The sequence below is a fragment of the Protomyctophum parallelum genome (assembly GCF_964188405.1).
Source record: "Protomyctophum parallelum genome assembly, chromosome: 17".
Lineage (NCBI taxonomy): Eukaryota > Metazoa > Chordata > Actinopteri > Myctophiformes > Myctophidae > Protomyctophum > Protomyctophum parallelum.
In genome coordinates this window covers 6,217,070-6,238,829 of record NC_139719.1, presented here as the reverse complement: position 1 = coordinate 6,238,829, position 21,760 = coordinate 6,217,070, and the positions used below count along the sequence as shown (strand labels likewise).

General features: G+C 45.1%; 1 protein-coding gene across 3 annotated transcripts; it reads left to right on the top strand.

Annotated features, from left to right (window-relative positions):
* Positions 1 to 1,801: 1,801 nt before the first annotated feature.
* On the top strand, positions 1,802 to 21,655 carry LOC310875005 (ataxin-2-like protein). Of its 3 annotated transcripts, none has more exons than XM_083788011.1 (23): positions 1,802 to 2,548; positions 3,937 to 3,976; positions 4,281 to 4,337; positions 5,248 to 5,319; positions 5,706 to 5,865; positions 7,063 to 7,184; positions 8,300 to 8,391; positions 9,102 to 9,350; positions 9,689 to 10,119; positions 10,358 to 10,444; positions 10,564 to 10,677; positions 10,897 to 10,980; positions 11,130 to 11,191; positions 11,885 to 12,231; positions 12,322 to 12,391; positions 14,369 to 14,503; positions 15,106 to 15,166; positions 15,966 to 16,147; positions 17,502 to 17,646; positions 18,749 to 18,858; positions 19,594 to 19,773; positions 19,901 to 20,075; positions 20,862 to 21,655. In XM_083788011.1, exons 1-23 carry the CDS (start codon positions 2,430 to 2,432, stop codon positions 20,909 to 20,911), a joined length of 3,144 nt encoding a protein of 1,047 aa, XP_083644137.1. In that variant the 5' UTR covers positions 1,802 to 2,429; the 3' UTR covers positions 20,912 to 21,655. The 3 variants fall into 3 exon arrangements, with proteins under 3 accessions (XP_083644137.1, XP_083644136.1, XP_083644138.1); XM_083788010.1 differs by having other exon boundaries at positions 10,358 to 10,468; XM_083788012.1 differs by lacking the exon at positions 4,281 to 4,337 and having other exon boundaries at positions 10,358 to 10,468.
* Positions 21,656 to 21,760: the final 105 nt, after the last annotated feature.

Genomic DNA, 21,760 nt, shown 5'->3' with positions numbered 1-21,760 from the left:
ACTCTCCGCTAAGCGGGAGAGGTGTAACATTCACAGCAGCAGACCTTCTACTGAGGTCAACACTCACAAAAGTACCGTTTCCAGACCCAGAATGGACACTGGACAAAGAGGCCTCCGCGAGGCAACTATCTGGACATACCCACGCGTTCTGGGAGATGTCCTGTACCACACCCCACTCTCCGCTAAGCGGGAGAGGTGTAAAATTCACAGCAGCAGACCTTCTACTGGGGTCAATGCTCAAAAAAGTACCGTTTCCGGACCCAGAATGGACACTGGACAAAGAGGCCTCCGCGAGGCAACTATCTGGACATACCCACGCGTTCGGGGAGATGTCCTGTACCACACCCCACTCTCCGCTAAGCGGGAGAGGTGTAAAATTCACAGCAGCAGAACTTCTACTGACGTCAATGCTCACAAAAGTACCGTTTCCAGTGTCCATTCTGGGTCCCACGCGTTTTAATGTGCAAATTAAACTTTTTTTCAATACTCTAGAGGGTACTCTTATTTTGAAGAGATCGTCCACCGGAAGCCTTAAATCTTTTCATTAGATCTGCTCACGAGACGCTGCCGGGACTTTATAATAAACTATTGCCCGGCTGGGCTAAACGACAATCCTTGTTGGGTGATTCTTAACGAAAAGAACACTTTACACTAATAATGTAATGTAATAGTTATTTAATTAACGAATTAAAAAACCTTATTTTATTCTGAAGGCAACCGGATGTCTTAAATCTGCTAGCTCTCAGACAGGAAGTTCTAAATTTCCTCATTAGACGGAGCCGCTTTCCAGTCACCCCGCACTGGCCCGCAGGCTTGGGGTAGGCCCCACTGCCTTGCTTGACCAACAACATATTTTCTTACAATAATGTGGAATTTCCAAGTCCAATGCAAAAAATATATACAATAAAAATAAATGCTCTAATATAAAACGTCCAACCTCAAACGGGGAATTAAAAACATGAAGATGTTTAAGTTATTCATTGTTAATGAAAGCCATTGACTGGTAAAGTCAAACATCACGTGTTAATGTGTGTGGTATGCCTGCCACGTGTACAGTAAAACATACCCTCCCCCGGCTATTTCAGAGGTAACATTGTAGCTAATAGACAAATATTTATCATACGGGGCTCCCCGCACGCGCTCACTAGTAGGTTATTAACGCACGCACGCGCTTGACCATGCCCCATCTGAATGTGTTACACCGATATTAGTGTCATCGAATTGTGTGTCTCTAGGTAGGGGACGCCTTTTTGCAATTTCGCTGTTGAGAATTAACATTTCCCACCGAGGGCCCAGATCGATAGCCTGGCTAATAAGATAGACTCAAATCACACTGTCGTGTGGCATTTTTACGCACAAAATACGTCTTGATAAAGATGACCTGAATGAAAACTACAATAATAATCTCAGCTGGCTAATGATTCAACTTTGCTCTGCTATTACTTCCTGTCCTGCATTCGTTGCGCCTTATTGTTGTCTTAACAATAACAACTTTGCTCAAACAAGGACGAGGGTCTGAAAGAAACAAAGGGATAATACGGATTCCCATTTTTGTTTGTTTTGTTCGCTTCCTGTATTATGTCACAGTTTGATGTGACAATGACGTTTAAATTGAAGTTGAGATAAGATAAGAAAGAAGATAATCATATGATATAGCCTGGCTCATCTCAACCGTCCGAGGCCCCTCACTCCATCCTCGTGTGGTGGTCAGTGGTGACGCGAGCTTACAGTGGTGGCGGCCTGGCGGGGTCCCCGATTTCGCATAGGTCACCAATTTCGGCATAAAAAAGCGCAACGTACTACCGGTTTCCCACTCTACCCCGCGCGCGGAGCGAGTGTGAACCTCATCTACCGTGAGGTAGTGCAGGTTTTTAAACAAGAAGCCATCACATTAGAAACTCCCAACAGCAACCGACAAAGAAATTACACTAAAAAGACGTGGTTTTCTTTGTAATCCGAAGGACCGGACCGCCGTGCCGAGTAGAAGTGAACGTAAAAAGGGAAAGAAAGCAGTCTGGTCACCTGGACAGTAGGACAGGACGGGACATCAAGCTAACACTAGTAGCCAGTCCTGCTAATCGCTCCGGTGTCCTTTTAAAACGGCTCGCTTTTTTACGCAAATAGCTGTTATTTGCGTGCTAGTGGATCGGCCATTTTCTGTGTTTGGTTTGAACGGAACGTGACCGAGTGGGCCACCGCATTTCGCGTGTTTCAGCTTGCTTACAGGGGAAGGCCACAGGCGACGGGCTATTTAGCTAGCCAGATTAGCCACACTAGCCGGTTGTGATAGATTGCTATACAGATAGAGAGGGCTTCCACGGGCCCACACGTCCAGGGCTGAAACGGTGATCCTCTTTTTAAACATCCGAATAGATTTATTATCGGTGTTTGTAAAGCAGCTAAACGAAGTGTTCGTGGAAAGGAAAGCCATGTTGAAGCAACAACAGCCCGGCTCCGGCGGGCGCAAAGCGTCTAACGGGACCCCGGGCCCCAGCGGTGTGTCCTCCGCGACCAGTGGGAACAACAACAACAGAACCCCGGTTGGGAGGTGAGTAGGCTGGGCCACGCGTGCTTAGGAAAGGCCGGGGATGTCCCCGTTTAGGTCGAGGCCTACCGGTTAAGCGTAAAGTGGGCGCGTCACGGAGACAACTTGGTGCTTGGTCCTATGAAACGGGGTCTATCTATGGAGCTTTTGATTGGTTAAAATACACTGTCCATCTCACAGTGTCCAAACTGACCGCATTATTGACAAATGGGGGACACAATAATGCGACTCCAGAGAAAGTGAAAGCGACATGGCGAGGCTAATCTAATGGCAGATTGTCCGAGATGGAAAGTGTATCTCGTCATCTACCACTTACCACATGACGTGCATTGATATCATTACAAAAAAATATATATTCAAGTTTTTATTTTTGCTTAGACGGAGAACAATTGGCTAGCAGCAAATTTGCATCGGTTCGCTCTGGGACAGAAACACCAACCACAAAACATGTACAATATTACAATAGGCATGTATCAGTGAATAATTTCTCCTTGTTAGCCATTCTATCGTGCAAAAATACGAAAAACTTATTTTGCACATAAATGTTTGGTTAAATCACCATTCAACACACTGCATCCCCTGTCGTTTTGCAACAACGAAGCGATGCAACTACTGTAGGTGTGAGTGATCTCAATCTAAAATGAATTGACTGTTGCCAGAAGAAATCTAGAAGTCGCAGTGTAGTGTAATCTCAAATTAATTGTAAGTGCTAGACATCGGGCCCGCTTCACTAATCTGTTAACGCCCATATTTGGGGTGTAACGGAATTTTCCAAATTTCCCACGTTAGTATTCTGATTCTTAAAAAAAAAATGTCAGTGTATTTTGCGGAGGGTCGCTCTTTCTCAATTCTACTCGGATGAGTTTTTTGATTGATTGAAATATTTATTAACAGTTTGCAGAATTTACAGTACATTTCAAGCACAAACTCAATACAAAGACTGTTAACTGTGAGTGGACGATCCAATTAAGCATTACACTTGTTTACAACAGGGTCCACATTGTTCAATTCATCAAAACATTTAGAGACATACAAATAGACGGAGTTGGATGCAGACTTGCATGTGACCAAAGCTTGCTGTATGTCATTAGAATGCATTATATTTTATATCTATACTACTGCCTACTAACGTGGGAAGTTCGGAAAATTCCTTTATGGCCAAAATATAAACATCTTAGTGAATTGGGCCCATTAAGTGCAACAGAATTGTCAGACCAACCAATCAGGATTATGTGAAAAAGCCACCAAACAAGTTACACATAAGGAAGTGTGGAATGACACTGATACTACAATAAATACTGTAGCAAGAATGGAGAACAAGTTGCTCTCTGCCCGTTTTGAGGCAGACATACTAATTGCCTTCTAATGTTGATGTCTCTTTTATCTCTCAGGAATCGAACATCTGTGAAGCCACCTTTCCAGTCGTCTGCTGTGAGTATGTCCATTTGGCTGTGTGCTTTGTCGCGCATCGAAATGATGATCTAAAATGTACAATGCACTGCACGGTCGATACGGAGCTTGTAGATCTATTTTCCATGTGCGACACCTGCACACAACTTAAGTAGCCAAGCCTAAGTGAAGCTGTACAACAAACAGACACCTTTTTTTTTTTTTTTTTTAATGATCATTTTTTACAGTTTCAGGCAGTGTCAGGTGTTTTTGTGCTGCTCCTGCTCTTCATCATTGTTGATGATTTGTATTTCTGTGCTGAATGACGTTGCTCTTCCATCTGTAGGCATTTGAGGGCGTGTACAACAATGCCAGAATGCTCCATTTCCTTACAGCTGTGGTGGTGAGTCATGTGACCATGTTATCAATGTCATTCAGGTAGCTTAATGAGTCAATGCTGCAAGCAGCTTGATGAGTCAATGCTGCTTATAGAGGGTATGCACATGCATAACATGAGTGGCAAAGTGAGTTTAACATAATTTAATGCAATCAGAGGTAACTTTTCTGTTTGGATGTATGGGCTGTCAAGGCAAAAAAGCAGTTTTTTTTTTTTAGTTTTTGCCACTCAGTAGGCGTTCCAGCATAACTTCCTGCTATGATGATGTCACGCGCATACCCTCTATACCCCCAGAGATTCAATGGAGCATACTGACTGACCTGTCCATACACTAGGGCCATATTACTTAAGGATACAGCAAGTTCATTCCAAAACATCCCATCTCGATCCTGATCTGTAATGTCAGGCCTGTTGATAGCCCTAGAAAATAAGCAAATGGCTTCTGATCATAAAGTAGTCGGTTAAAATGCTATGACCCAGTCTGGGAAAATCTGGTAGTGTTGTGTAATGTAGAGCAGCGGTTCCGAAAACCTTTTTGGCCATGCACCCCTTGTTACCTCCCGACCTAACTGACGCACCACCCCCCCCCCCCCCCCCCCCCACATGGAAATATAAATTGCATAAGCTATATACTGTAGAGACATATATTTCCTATTTATCCACATGTACTGTATGCACATATATGAACCTGAATATGACATAATTTATGCAGCATTGGCTATATTCTGCATATGCTTGCCATTATATTGGCATAATATGTTAATATATAGCACCCTATTAGCCTTTCCATGTTGCACACCACAAGGGGTGCACGCACCACAGTTTGGGAACCGCTGATGTAGAGCAATGCAGCGTCTGCCTCGACCACTACAACTAGACTTGTGTTTTGTTCTAAAACATTCTCACTGTTTCTTAGGGATCCACCTGCGATGTAAGAGTTAAGAATGGCACTGTATATGAAGGCGTCTTTAAGACTCTCAGCTCTCGGGTAAGAACATGCAACCTCCTCGATTTTTAAAGGACCATATCGGCATCAATAAATCATTGTTTAGGCAGATATACACATATATACATATAATTACCAAATATGACTAGTAATTTCCATACTGTATTGACATTGAACCACTGGCTTCCTCGACAATGAAACTAACCATTGTATGACTAAAAAAAGTGCAGTAAATGCCGTGAGTATTGCCATTAGTCGTTGAGCTAAACATGCCAGATCACCGGTATGGTCCTTTAACCAAAATGCTCAAAGTAATTTACTAAAAGTAAAAAAGAAGGTATGGCCTGAGTTCATGGGGCATTTTAAAAGCATTGCCTTGTCTTTTACGTTCACTTCAAACATCCCCGTCTTGTGTGTTCTGCCCTCAGTGTGAGCTAGCAGTGGACGCCGTCCACAAGCGCAGTAAGGAGGAGAGCTCGTCGTCGGTCCCACCCCGCAGGGAAGAGATCATAGACACCATGATCTTCAGCCCTGCAGACCTAGTCATCATGAACTGCAGAGATGTGGACCTGAACTTCGCAACCAGAGGTACACACAACAAATTTGACTTATGGGTTGAAACATAACATGACACTTTCCTCTGTTGCGCAATCACACCCGTTACGGATATTATCAACCAATAATCACCAGTATGTTATCTGGACCATGCGATGCAGGCAATATAGACAATTCCACATACTGCCTACCGTGAGCAGGTGACTAGGAAATGTGGAAGTGAAATTACTGACGCTGAAACGAAAAAATTGTGAAACTGACGTAATACATGGCCGGTTAAGACTGATGAGGTTATATGGACTTACGTGGCCGTTTAAGACTGAGGTTAGAGTTATGGTTAGTTATGGTTAGTAATAGTCGGACAGTGCGACCAACGCCACGTCGGACAATGGCTGACAACGTCAGTATGTGCAAATGTCTGTACTGGCTGCATTGCATGCTGTTGAACTGTTGATACAGGCTGATAACAGGAAGTGGTGACTGCTAGCGTCTTCAGATGTTATCATTTACACTTTCTACTGAGACTTAGAGAAGAATTTTCACCTTGAGGTCCAAGTAGTAGTATGGAATTGGGTTTAGTCAGACATTGGTGAATGAAAAGAGCATTTTCCCCCATTAAACTATTTTTTCCCCTCTGATGGGTCGTGTGATTTAAAAATCTCATTTGTTCTACAATGTGTACTTTTGGGTCAGTTGAAATAATTAATCATTTTATGCTTTGATATGAAATGGAGCCCTACTGGCTATGTTGGGACACGTACGGTCAGTTGGAGGGAAAAGGGGTATCAGTCAGTGGAATCTAAAGCAAATAAAGTGTACGCCAAGTGGTAGGAAAAACAGCAAATGGGTGTGCAATGTATCGTAAATTGGTGTTCTGAAGAGGCAAACGCTTGCCACATTCAAAACAAAATATTTGGGGAGATTATTATTAGATCATGAGGAAGGTAGCGCACGCACATCCGTGGCCCAGGTGTGAGACGAGCAGCTTTATCTCAAAAGGAAGTAGTCTGCACACTGGAAATGCTGAAAAAGCCCCGCTGTATTTTATTGCCTCAACGTTTCAATCAATCAGATCTTCATCAGGACTTATGTCCTTTTGAAGAACTGATTGATCGAAACATTGACGCAATAAAATACAGCAGAGCTTTTCATTATTTCCAGTGTGACCCTACTTCCTTTTGTGATTGTTATTAGACATAGCCATAGTGATGCATTATCTGCTTTGTTTAGACACGTTCACCGACACTGCCATCAGCGCAACTCGTGTCAACGGAGAGCACAAGGAGAAGGTGCTGCAGAGATGGGAGGGTGGAGACAGCAATGGTGAGAGTTACGACCTGGAGAATGATGCTGTAAGTACACTTCAACACACACACAACATGGTGTAGAATGCTAATGCACACCTATTTGTAAAAATGACTAATGAATTGAAGTTGAATTGAATTGAGTCCTGCACGGGTACAATTTTCGAAACCTGCACCCACCCGGCCCGTCAATCATCAGTTCCGCAACCTGCCCGTTACCCGGGATTTATATAAAACTCAAAACCAGATCCGCCCCTTCGTATCACAGGCACCGATAGCTATCATTGAATTTATTTCATCCAACACCGTGTGGTGGTGGTGGTGGTGGGCGGCGGCGGCAGTGCGTTGCACATGGAACGGAAGACATGTAGTTGACTGAGGCTACTGCTGCTTATTATCACAACATAAAGTTATATCATGATTTCGACCTAAATGGCATAATGTATCAACAAGGAGAGGATGATAAAAAAGAAACACGGTCATCACTCATCAGGCTAATCTTTTTAACTTTATTTACACTTAGAGTGACGCATTAGGCCAACATTACCTGGGTTAGCTTGTGTTGACTGTTGGCATTATAATCCCTTGGTGCTTCATCAGCTCAAAGTACAGTAATGTACAAGTACAGTACAGGCTTTAGCCTGGTGATAAAAAAATAAACTCCACACGTGAAATGCTACGATAAGGGAAGCAAGGATTCGACCGTGATGTCACTGCTATGCAACAAGGAAGTAGCACATAGGGAAGCACAGCAGCAGAAACGGAACGCCATTATGAAGGAATCGACATCACTGACGATTCCTTGGTCATGTGACGGATTTAACTTGTCTCCGCTGTTGAGAAAAACCCCAGCTCAGCTGTTGTTGTTTAACATCGTGCAGTGCAGGTCCGCTGATTAAAAAAAGGTCACCCCCACCCACGCTGCGGTCCGCCCTCACCCGCTAATTTATAAAGGTATATTGTCCCGCCCGTTCCCACCCGTCAAACTCGGGTATCCGCGGGTATCCGACCCGTTGCAGGACTCTCATCGGAAAGCATTTTTAACTAGAAATCTTCTTAGAAATCGGCTTCATCATTCAAGTGTTGCTTGAACGTATTCAATGTTATTAATGCCCAATTACACTCTGTACCTTAATGACACGATTCTCTTTCATTCCTTTCAGTCTAATGGCTGGGATGCCAATGAGATGTTCAGATACAATGAGGTGAAATACGGAGTCACATCAACGTACGACTCCAGCCTTTCAATGTACACGTAAGTCCTCATATGGATGCATTGTCTTCCAGAATGATCTGCTTTTCTGTATGAAAAACAATCCCAAATGCTGTAGTACAAAAATAAGCAGAATATAGGGTAAAATGTATTTATTAATATGCCACATTTACAGTGGACCAAAAATGGTCTCTAAGTACATGTATAGCCATAAAAAAATCTAAGTACAAATACAATCTGTGCTCTATAGCTCATGCTGTGGCCACTATTATCCTTGTACTAAAAGGGCACATGTCAGACATTTTCTTGCAGAGCTAATCAAGTCTACAATACTTTGTAGCAAAGCCCTCATGGCTGCTGTTATTTTATTTATTTAACAGGGACAACGCACTATGTTGATTAACGCATTAATCAACATGTCATTTTTAAAATCCATGTAAATGGGCCAGAGTTGGCCAGGAGCAAATTTGTATCTGTAGTCCCTGAGCAGGCTCTTTAAAAGTGGTAATATAACTATCCATACAAAAACATACAATACAAAAACAAGTAAACATAGTACAGGGGACAGAACAATTACAGTGAAAAGTGACACCAGTGACAAAAGGAACTAACTCTCACTCGTGATTACAAATTTGGTTTGCTTTGAAATGTAGCTTTGAAATTCTCATGAAGTCATTATATCGACTGAGAGAGAGAGAAGCTATTCCCTTGGTTTTGGTTCCCTCTTTAATCTCCCTTTGTTCTCTCCACAGTACACAACTAGAGAAAGGAAGTACAGAGGGCTTCCGACAGAGGGAGGCACGTGCTGCCCGCCTGGCCAGCGAGATCGAGTCGAGCGCCACATACCGCCACCGCGTTAACCTGGAAAATGAAGAGGGCAAGAGCGAGGAGGACAAGTACAGCGCCGTAGTGCGTGAAGGCAATGACCGCGAGAGGGGCCGTGAGAGCCCCCGTGACAGAGATCGCGAGAGAGGCCGAGACAGCCCCGGGGCTGGCAATAGGTGAGGGGGGGGTGGTTTGAGTTCTGACCAATAGAACTCCTAGTAGTTGGCAGTGGAAGGAGGAGCGTGTATTAAACATTTTGTGTTGTACTAGGAACTGACCTTTGTTCTTTCGATATGAGTATAAGGGAAGTGTTTATAAAGAATGGACAACTGTACGGTGAACAGAGGCCATTAAACTGCAATGGCAAAGGCAGAAGTCCCTGCAATGACAACATCACCTCTTTAAATCCTTGCAGGGGGCAAACATGTGCAGTAGGGTGATTTGGTGGTACTGTTTGACTTTAATGTCCGATGTTTGTTCCATGGGTGTAATGTGATCATTCTCTTTTTGTCAGGGAGGGCAAGTACATTCCGTTACCTCAACGCCAGAGAGAGATGAACAGAGAGCGTGAGCGGGCCGAGAGGGGTCCAGGGGGCGGCCCCGGAGGGCCCCCGCCCCACAACCGCCTCAGCGGCGGTGGCTACCGCTCCAATCCTCCATCGTCCTCCCGGCCTCCCCTCCCATCCGGCACGGGCCCGCAGCCAGCTGCCTCCCCCTCAGAGCGGAGCAGTCCCCTGTCTGGTCGTAGCGGCGCCTATGCCAGCAGCCCCGGCCCAGCCCCTGGGCCCGCCAGCCCCTACACCCCTGCTTCTCCCGGTGGGCCTGTGTCTGCGACCTCGGCCTCCACAGCACCCTCCCCAGCCAGCCCTCCACATGGACACAGTGTCCCCCACTCACACTCTCTCCCTCACTCACTGTCTGAAGCCGGCAGGCCTGTCAATGGAGGTGAGTGGTGTTTCTTTCTGCGTTCACTGATGTAATTTACACGTTGACTGATAAATAATTTTGAAATATAACCAGCTGTTGCTGCACCCAGTTTCTTCTGATTGTTCTGTCGGCACAGCGTCCGTGCTAAAGGGGAATAAAATCTGTTGAAACCGAGGACTGCTCATGTAACATAAAATGACAAGACATATGAGCTAACCGTTCTCTTTTCTGTCGCCCCCCCCCCCCCCCCCCCCAGTGTCCTCCAGAACCTCTCCCAAGGCCCAAAGACCACCACAGTCAAGTAGAACAATCCGCACTCCAAATGCACACAGTCAGTCCACAGGTGCACACTCCCCCGTCACATTCAGTGAGCGACTTTGTTTTAACAACCCATTATAGCATTATTATTTTAACTTTTGCATCCGACACTGACTTGTTCTGTTATCCTTGTCCTCTAACCAGCCGCTCGCTCTCCCAAGTCGGGCTCTTCCCAGGACACACCTTATTTGGACACATCGTCTGTCTCCATGCCTGCCCAGAAGACCTCTGGCCCTGCCCCCTTGTTCCCCGTAGACGGTAAAGCCAGTGACCTTTCTGCTCTTGTTATAGCTCTACTTCCTGTCAAAGTCGAAGCCATTTTTATTCTGTAATGAAGCGGATGTCATCCGCGGTCACAGGAGGCTTGCCGGTATCGGAGAATGTGACAATTATTAACGCAGGAATCTACTGAAGTGATACATTTTTTAGATTGAAGCTAATTAACCCCTTTTGTGTCTTGTCTCTCCTCTTCCACAGTGAACGAGATCCTAAGCACGGCCGCGAAAGAACAACGCTCAGCTGAGAGCCCCAGCAGCACCGAGGACAGTAAGAATAATAAAGGTGTGTGTGTGTTGAAATTAACTGTCCCGAGTTTCTCAAATGATGTGTTCCACCGTGGCAAGGAGAGATGACCCATGATCAGTCCGTCTTTTGTATTTTAAAATCATCATTGTTTCCCTTTAATCATTTGTCCCTCTGCCTTGCTGTAGCTCCCTCGGTTCAACAGAGGTCTCAGATTGAGGAGCTGCGGAAATTTGGCAAGGAGTTCAGGGTAAGAGTTGAGCCGTCAGAAAATGGAAATGTATTGCAGAAGGGCAGCATGTTAGTGTCCTCTTCAAAGTTAAGACTACTTCACAAAGAAGGGCACCCCTTTCATGTGGCTAGTTGACATGTTGTTGAGGGGCCCTCCTATGCACAGCTTTGTGTGTATTGGCACGTAATGTGATGTTTTGATTGGCTGAGCATAGAATGTGATGTGCCCGTCACGGACTGGGCCGTGGCTCAGCGGTCCAGGCACCTTGGCTGGTAATCCAGCCTGGCAGTGTGCCGCGGGTTCGACTCCTGATCCGATTCCCAACGGCCTTTACTGCATGTCACCCCCCCCCCCCCATCTCTCTCCCCATTTCCTGTCGGCCTACTAAACATTTAACACTTCACACAAGTGGGATTTTTAACATACCAAATGCTGTGATACTCGGTTTCAGTAACGGGTTCCTGCGCATTAGCAATGCTTATCAATTTAGACAACATTAAGGCTGTTGAATGTAATGAATTTTAGTGGTCTAAAATGTTTTGCTTTTCAAAAAACAATGTGATACTTTCTTCACAAAGAAAATCGGATTTGTCTCTGTGTGTATTTAGTCGGTTACCCTTTCCAAAAGCAAACAAATTAGATATTTCTTCTCTGTCCCTCCTACCTGACATTACTGCCCATCCATTCATCCATTTAACCCTCCTTTTGCAGCTTCAGCCGAGTGGAGGCAGCTCTAGTTCCCCAAGCTCCCCGGCAGCAGCGACACCCCCTGCCCCCGGTGAGGCTTCCATGCCCAACCCAGCGAAACTCTCCCCGTCAGACCTGACCCCAAGCCCGGAGCCTAAAGCCCAGACCCCGGCATCCAGCCCCTCTCAGCCACAGGCCCAGCCATCACCTGCCACTGGTGAGGACTCGTCCAAGGACAGAGCTGCTACGCCTATCGCTACAACGACCGCCACCACAGGACCCATTTCAGACCGGCAGTCACCAGCTGTCCCTCAGCCTGCGAGAACCCCAGGATGCGAGGAATCGGCTGAGCGGACGGAGGGCATGCCTGAGTGAGTGGTCAATTTGAATTGTCCTAATAAACGGGTTAGTTTTTGTGTTTGTCTGTTGGTTGACTGTTGTCGTCTTTTGTCTTCTTCCAGACAAGTGAAGAAGTCGACACTAAATCCCAACGCTAAAGAGTTCAACCCAATCAAACCTCAGATGACTATGGTAAGCCATGGTGGTCAGAACAGCAAAAACGTCCACGTCCACTTCACCCCTTTTGCAACCAGATCTTATTTTAATGATGTTTGGGAGACGAAGTGTCTGTGATGTCATGGACACTGGTCTCACTTCCTTCTTGGACTACATGTTGTCTTGGTAATGCAGCCCTACCCCTCTCCACAAGGTGGGGTGAGTGCAGCAAAGCATTATGGTAATTGTAGTAATCCAGCAGTGAGACCAGTGTCCATGACATTAAAGTTCTCAAACTCTGCCCGAACCCGACCAGGCCCGACCAAGCCCGACCCGACCCGACGTTTTAGGGCCGGGCCGGGCCCAAATAATATGCTAATTAGTCGGGCCGGGCCGAGCCTCGGGCTCTGTGATTTTCCGCAATTTTGTTCTTTTTTTTCCTTTTTTTTTTAAGTGTTATTATAATAAAAATAGCAATTCTGTTATTTGTGTAATGTGATTGTGTATACGTGTATGCATTTATTATGAAGAGGGCTGCGCTAGGCGATTCACTTGTGACAGGAGGAGGACTGGAGACGGGGTCGCATCGCACTGGCATTTCAGATTCAGACTCGGAGGCCTCGTACACACATGTCAAACCACGTGACTTCCATTAGAAAAGCATTGAGAATAAGGCGGCCATGAAACACAGACAGAACAGATCATGTCAGTCCAGCATGTGTGTACGAGGCCAGAGCAGCATTGCAGCCTGCCCCGCGCGCAGGCAGTAGACTAGAGAACAGTGAACGGTGAGAGACTTGCGTGCCTTGCTACCGCTGGTTTCCCTCTAGTTTGCGCACCAAACGAGCTACTAACCACCAGTTAACTTGCCAAGTTGCCATATGCTTAAATATTTTATCAAATCAATCGGATTATCACAGCTGAAGAAGCGTCAGGTTTTCGTCATGTTGCACTGAGAGTCTCGTTAACCCAGCTGGCTGCGATGAATAAAACCTAATTATTAATCAACGTCACCAAACGATCCATGATGGTGATATATAACTTATAGCTACACGTAAAGCAACTTCACTTCAGAGGAAACTAAGGGAGGGAGCTGCAGCAGCTATTCATGTTTACTCACCAGTCACCACCACCACTGTATGGAATCCATTAGAATGATTGGAAATGGAAGTTATGGAACATTAATGCCTATTCTAACGTGAGTTACATACATCCTTTATTTCGATAAATCCGCTGATCTCCGTTCTCACTTTCACACTGAAACACGGCGCCGCTGCGCTGCCATTTAGTGCTGCTTTTTTTTCTCTCTTTTTTTTTCTTTCGGGCTTTTGTTGGGCTTCGGGCTTAACATTATGGCAATTTTTAGGGTAGGGCCGAGCCTCGGGCCCACCCAGTTAGGGTAGGGTCGGGCCGGGCCATAATTTTTGGGCCCGTTGAGAACTTTACATGACATCACAGACACTTTGAAATACTAAAATAACTAAAAACAACATTACCCACTGGAAAGTGTTTCTTGTCTCCCAAACACAATTAAAATAAGATCTGGTTGCAAAAGGGGTGCAGTGTCCCTTAAAGGTATATTCAGTGATTTCACTTAATTCAAATAACACTTATTTTTTTGTTTTGTTGTGATAATCCTCCCTACTATAGAGTGTGCTGACCATATAAGGAGTTCCTCCCTGTCCCCAGTTAACCCCTGGGGGTCAAAAAACCTTAGGTTTCGTTTTTGACTCTCTATCCTGATTGGATGAAAGGCTGGGTCCCACAGCCAAAAACGAAACCTAAGGTTTTTTGAGTGAAATCACTGAATATACCTTTAAGTTCTAGTATGCAGAAGGTCCTTTTAAGAGCTATGCTTGTCTGCATGACATGGACTGGATAATTGGAATGTAAAAGTAATAAACATAAATCTGATATAATAATTCAGAATTCATTATTTGTTTACAAAATGTAACAAATCATTGGGTTACTTTGGTCCGGTGATGCATTTACCTCTGTGTTTTTGTTGTGCAGTCTAAACCCAACACAGCCCCCACCCCACCTCGGCCCACGCCCCCCAGCCCAGTGGTTCTTCAGCACCCAGGGGGACAGGCCTCTCTCTACAACGCCCCCTACCTCTCCTACGTCTCACAGATACACTCTGTACAGGTACAGAGGAACATTACCATTTGGATTTTTGCATTTAACCCATTCTGACCTGAGATCAGATTCATACGAGGTTTTCCACTGGAAAACCTGGTCTGATGAACTGGTCTGAACTGGAACTGAACTGGAACTGGTCTGATGAACCCATTCTGACCTGAGATCAGATTCTAAAAAATGTCAGTCGTTCTTCGATTTTTAAAAAAATAGCAGACCTACAAGCTCGTATCGCGCCACTTGGTGGCGCGATATGAGCTTGTAGATCTGCTATTTTTCAATAGCTAAAGCATAACATGATGCCGACACCAAAATGGGTGCCCGGTCAGAATGGGTTAAATGTAAATTGGTTTTAGTTAGGAAATGTTTGGGACTGGACGTGGTGTGAAAGTTTCCCACAAAATGGAACTACACGTTCACAACACGTTGCAATGGTGTATTGGCTATTTTCGTCACTCAAGTGTTTAATCGCTACCCAACACAGTTTTGAGAAGTTAAAATGCAGATCAAGCTCAAGTTAACTTGTAGGGGTTTCAGAGAACTTGTGGATTAGGTGTATGCATTCCAATCTAGGCATTCTTCCACTGATTTAATGTCTTATGTCTCACCAGCCTCCTCAGATGTACCAGTACATGTCTACAGTCAACCAGGGGAAATACCCCAGGCCCAAAGGTATGCATAGTCCACCACACTGTTACGATTCCCTGCATCAATTTGTATCACTACATTCTGTGAAACATGAAACATTGTTAAATAATGGACTCTGTTCAATTCACATGTGGTCTGTTGTCTGTTCCTGGTTGTTTATTACTGTGCAATGTCAGACTGATCCATTGTAAGTACCATTGTGTTTATGCCAAATGTCTAAGGTGAGTTCAGGTCAAATATTTGAAACGGCGAGAATCAAAACATGATCGTAACCAGACCTGAGATGTCATCAGATGACCCGAGATGTTTGGACAATGTTCCAAAACAGTTTTATCTGTTGATTCTGTGATCTGAACCCTGTGAAAGGGCCAGTGTTAAAGCTTCTTTCTTATCACAAAAGCTTGGATTAACCCATTCTGACCGGGCACCCATTTTGGTGTCAGCATCATGTTATGCTTTAGCTATTGAAAAATAGCAGATCTACAAGCTCATATCGCGCCACCGAGTGGCGCGATACGAGCTTGTAGGTCTGCTATTTTTGAAAAATCAAAGAGCGACTGACATTTCTAGAATCTGATCTCAGGTCAGAATGGGTTAAATGGTGACTTTATAACAAGATGATGAAGGCAAAGTCCTAGAGCTACGTATATTTCCAGTCTTCAGATGGCGTCATCTGAAACCTGTCTGGAATCATAACGCCGTGATGATCTTTATCGACTTGAATAACCTGATCGATCTCGAATGACCCGAAATGCACACTGCTATATCCTTTGCCTGTGCTGTTCTTGTACGGTTCCTTTCTAAAGTCTCGTGTCTCATGCAGGCTCAGTGGTGGCTCAACGGGCCGATCATGGTACCTCAGCCCCCCAAATGCTGCAGGCCACGGCGTCGGCTGCCGGGGCCCCGCTAGTGGCCTCGCCCTACCCCCAGTCCTACCTACAGTACAACCCGCAGCAGTACGGCCAGCAGCAGGTCATTCAGGCCATGTCGCCCTACCCTGGACAGGTAGGATCGCCCGGGAGTTTGGGGTGGGGCAATGTATGTATGTTCCAGGGGCCCCTCCCTAGAGCTGTCACCATTACAACATTGTAGTTGACGATTAATTGTCATACAAATAATTGCGATTGGACTTTGTGAATACAATGGAATTTCCATTTGCCTTTTAGGCTTCATAATCAAAAATTGCACAGACCACAGAGCAGATGAAAAATAACCTAAATGTACAAAGAAATGGCAGACATATTTAGTTGTAATAACTTTGTACTTGTAGATCTGCAATTTTGTTTTTAAATGTATGACATTTTTTCAACATGGAAATTATTATGATTATGAATTGTGACAGGCCTACCCCTGAGAATATACACTTGCCCTTCACTGATACATGAGTGCCAGTATATAATATTATACTCCTTAGAATTCCCTTAGAAAAGTCCCTTTGCTACTCTGTTGTTTACTCTAAGTTTGACACAAAGTAATGACTTAAACCTAAAAGGATTTAACGGATCATTTACTCAACCTGCGATGGTTTGAATACAAGGGAGAATTTACATTCCTTTACTGTGACTGAAGAATCTAAAGAAATAAGAAAACGCACACAAAATAGAGGCCAACATTGCTTGGCTTACTTCAAAACGGTGCAAACTTGACTTGTAAACATGAGTATTACGGCCTGATCAAAAACACAGCTGAAGAAGATAAAACTTACTTTGAAATCTACTTCCAGTCTCATGCATGAGTGATGCACACACCTCTGCATGGGTATGTGTGTGAACTGAGTAGTTAAATTGGTGGCTATATTCATGTGTGGCTAATTTACTTGTGTTACATCAACCACAAAGGAATATTATAGCGACACATTCTCCTTGTGTTCAAGACGTCACAGTAAATGATAGGAAAAAACTAATTTAGGAAGATTAAGTACTTTTACCAGTTCTTATCCCACCATCTCTTATTCTGCTGGTTGTACTTCACTCTTGCATATTAATAATGCATAATAATTGCCGTATGGCTTTGTTGTTTCCGGAGGGAGGGAGGGAATTCGAAAAGGGCGAACTGAAGGTCAGATTGAAAGGGGTTTTAAAGAACTAAAGGTCAGATTGCAAGGGTTTTAAAATAAACTATAAAGAGAATTTCAAGTGCTGCTTGTTCCATGAAGTGTAAGGCAGAGAGGGAGCAATCAATCACTGTTCACAACCTCTAGTGTGTCGCCCCCAGCATTTAAGTCAAAACCTGAAGTGATTTTTTAACAATTGAGAATGACTTGTTTTCTTTCTCTCTCAAGCTCTCTCATGCTCAAACACACCTTCTCTCTCTCTCATCCATCCCTGTCACACGCTCTGTCCTCTCTTCTCCTCTCCAGCCCATGTACTCCATGCTGCAGGGCGGAGCCAGGATGATTGGCCAGGGAGGCGGCCCCCACCCTCAGGCGCTGGCGCCCCCTGGAGGCCCTCAGTTCCAGGGGCAGGGAGACGGACAGCAGGCCCCACAGCAGGGCATTTACGGAGGTTGGTTCTGCATTTTTATACGAATTACTTTATTTGTTATGCATTAGAATGCAATGGCTTGTCCGACTTTGGGAACTTGGGGAGTATTAACCCATTCTGACCGGGCACCCATTTTGGTGTTGGCATCATGTTATGCTTTCGCTATTGAAAAATAGCAGATCTACAAGCTCATATCGCGCCACCGAGTGGCGCGATACGAGCTTGTAGGTCTGCTATTTTTGAAAAAAATCGAAGAACGACTGACATTTTTTTAATCTGATCTCAGGTCAGAATGGGTTAATCAGACCAGTGTGTGTCCCAGTGGAAACCTCGTATGAATCTGATCTCAGGTCAGAATGGGTTAAACCCTGAAATTCTATCTTATCGTTCTATTCTGACATTACGTTCCCTGATGCTGTGTTGAGAGAGGGGGGGGGGGGGGGGGGGGGGGGTGCGAACGCTGATCGACACAGCAAAGGTCCGACATGCAGAAAATGGTAAATCATGCACTGGTCCGACATGCGTTGCGTTGTGCTTGCGGTTAGGGTTTGGGGTAGGTTTTGGGGTAGGGTTTGGGGTAGGGTTTGGGGTAGGGTTTGGGGTAGGTCCGACATGCGTTGCGTTGTGCTTGCGGTTAGGGTTTGGGGTAGGGTTTGGGGTAGGTCCGACATGCGTTGCGTTGTGGTTTGGGGTAGGTTTGGGGTAGGTTTTGGGGTAGGTTTTGGGGTAGGGTTGGGTTAGGGTTTGGGGTAGGGTTTGGGGTAGGTTTGGGGTAGGTTTTGGGGTAGGTTTTGGGGTAGGGTTGGGTTAGGGTTTGGGGTAGGGTTTGGGGTAGGTTGTCGGGTCTAATGACTGTCGGACCTTTAGTGTGTCGGACCTAAAGTTGGATCCCAACCCTAAGTATTGAAAGTTGGCTGCATGGTAAACGCATCACTGCTCTCGTATATTCATATTTAATTAAGACAAGACAATCTAATGTTCATCTGAACTGCTAACTGCAGGACTATTCCCATGAAAGCTCTGTGTTGTAGAGTGTGTATATATATAATAGATTGGATAGCCTCCAGCTAATGGAATAACCCATGGGTTGGTGTGTTTTTTCTCTCTCTTCTCTCCCTGGCAGCTCCCCAGTCTTTCGCCCACCACTCTGGTGCAGTGCATCAACCTCAGCCCTCCAGCACCCCCACAGGGAACCAGCCCCCACCGCAGCATGCTGCCCCTAGCCCTGGACAGGTGAAAACACTGCTTTGCCATTCCATTATGGATTCTAACCCATTCTGACCTGAGATCAGATTCATACGAGGTTTCCGCCGGGGACACACTGGTCCTGATGAACCCATTCTGACCTGAGATCAGATTCATACGAGGTTTCATACGAGCAGACCTACAAGCTCGTATCGCGCCACTCGGTGGCGCGATATGAGCTTGTAGATCTGCTATTTTTCAATAGCTAAAGCATAACATGATGCTGACACCAAAATGGGTGCCCGGTCAGAATGGGCTAATACAATTTGTTTATGATAGACTAAATTGATTGGTCCGATTTAACCTTTTTTTTTGCAGCAAATGGCTAAATGTTTTTGGAAATCGATTATTTTATTACAATATTCCTATATTCAGCTATTACTGTAGATTTTCATTAAATTCCCCATTGACAATAAGTGGATAGTGTCTTGAGGGGTAAAAAAAAAAGAACGAAAGTTGCACTAATATTTTAGAAATGGGTCAACGATACAAATTACGTTAGTTTTGTGGATTCATTTACCTTTACTGCGTGGCCCCCAGTGCCCCCCCACAAAATGACCGGAACTACTTGATATTTCACCAAAACCAGAGCAGAACTCCCACCACGGGACTCTGGCAATCAATTAATACAGTTGCAACCACTATATTAATGGAAAGTATTTCATACAACTTGAGTTCAAAAAATCTGAACTATCCCTTTTAATGCTTATGTCTCCCATGTAGAACGCCCAGTCGGGACCCCAGCCCCAGTCCTTGTACCACTCGGGCCCTCTCTCGGCCCCCACCCCTCCCAACATGCCGCCAGGCCACACGTCTCCCCAGGGCTCCTACCCCATCCAGGGGTACAGCATCCACGGCCACCAAGGGATCCCACACACGTACAACCTGGGACAGATCGCACAGGTATTACAGCTTTGGCATGTCGACGTTAGAGATCACTTATGACGCCGTCTTCCAAGCATGATATTTGATGTTGTCAGAGCCATTTAACTGAATTAATTAACCAACCCCACCTCCTCCTCCTCCGCAGGCTCATGTCCAGGGAGCCATGGCGGGCCCCCACCACTCGGGGAACCAAACCCACCATCAGCTAGTCATGTTGCAGCCAGGCCCGCCCCAGCAAGGCCCAGGTTCAGTTCAACAGCACCCCCAGCATGGGCCGCAGCAAGGAGCACATCAACATTTCTACATAGGACATCCACAAGGTGCAGTAACGGGGGGCCTTGCAACTACTAGCCCATTCTGACCTGAGATCAGATTCATACGAGGTTTCCGCCGGACACACACTGGTCTGATGAACCCATTCTGACCTGAGATCAGATTCTAAAAATGTCAGTCGTTCTTCGATTTTTTTTCAAAAATAGCAGACCTACAAGCTCGTAGCGCGCCACTCGGTGGCGCGCTATGAGCTTGTAGATCTGCTATTTTTAAATGGCTAAAGCATAACATGATGCCAACACCAAAATGGGTGCCCGGTCAGAATGGGCTAGATGTGTGCTACTACCCATGTCAGCTTTTTGAGTCTGGTTCAGACCATTTGCTTCCACGCAGATTCGGGCTCTTGCGAAGTAGACCGGTCAAGAAAGCCATTGTAAAAGCTGCACCTGTGATAAATGGTCCTCTGTGCATGCAAGTCTACATGCTCTGTCTTGAACCAAACCCAAGAAAACGCATTAAATTATGTAGAGTTGCAAAATACAAGGTTCTGTTGGGTTTGGCAACCTCAAAACTTTTTCAGTCCTCCAAAAAACCCTGGTCACTTGTATGACGAGTATGTATATATGTATGTATTTAGTCAGTGGAGTTTACCCGTTTACTGCGCTTTACAGAGGTTTAAAGAACCGATTGTCTATTTGTTAACATTACAGGCGTGAACTGTGTTTATCCAGGATAGGTGAGACATGTGGTTCCAGTATATTTTGAGAAGAAAACACAACCCAGCCTTCTGCCTTTACTGAACCTGTATTTTATTCTCTGCCTACCTCCCACAGCGATGCAGGTACAGGCGCACCCCTCACCCTTCCATCCGCCTGGAAACTGAAGACCCTCTGTCCCCCCGGGCCCATCCCATCATGCTCCTTTGAACAAAAAGCCTGACACCCTCCTTCGCCTCCTGGATGTGACAACTGGACTGTGAACGTGAGTGACATAAACTGGGACTGATGGGACACAATAGCCCAGGGGGAGAGGAGAGGACCATTATGTCACAAAGCACCTTATTCCTCTTGCTGTTCAACAACCTCTTTCTCAGCCCTCCTCCCCTTCCCGGAAAAAAATAACGAGGAGGGCTGGGAGAATGAATTATCGACAGAGGTGACGGGACAGAAAGCAGCAGCCAAGCCCTGTTCAACCCTCCACTCTCCACTTCAACTCCTTTCCTCTCAGAGAGACGTGAGGCTGGCATCATGCTGGGTGGACCACACGCGGAGAGAGGATTTACATCTCAACAAAAAACAAATCTCTGACGATAAACGGAGCAAAGACAACTTTTATCTTCCAATGTTGCGTTTTGAGACAAACGCAACCTTTCATGGAATTTATGACACTATGTGTCGCGGATTAAAATGAACGATGGCATGAAAAGGAGGGAATCGGAGAGGAGAGGCGTTTCTTTTTTTTAGCAAAACATTTGATTGTTTTTTTTTGTTTTGTTTTTTAACTCTTGATCCAGTAGTGAAACCCCTCCCTTTCTTCTCTCCCATAGGGGAATAATAAATAATAAAAATGGAAAATACAAAAAAAAACATTAAAACAACAATGACCAAAAAATAAAGTTTTCAACTTAACTACATAACATTTGTTTGTTTCAATTCAATCATTGAATTTACTGGACCCAAGACTTATCTGTAAGATTAGTGTCTTACCTGGGATTTGAACCGGAGTCTCTCGC

Excerpts from the sequence above, each read along its gene's own strand:
- LOC310875005 (XM_083788010.1), top strand. The coding sequence starts at position 2,430 with ATGTTGAAGCAACAACAGCCCGGCTCCGGCGGGCGCAAAGCGTCTAAC. Across the intron at positions 10,120-10,357 it reads CGGCAGGCCTGTCAATGGAG|TGTCCTCCAGAACCTCTCCC; the intron begins GTGAGTGGTGTT and ends CCCCCCCCCCAG. Across the intron at positions 12,392-14,368 it reads TCAAACCTCAGATGACTATG|TCTAAACCCAACACAGCCCC; the intron begins GTAAGCCATGGT and ends TTTGTTGTGCAG.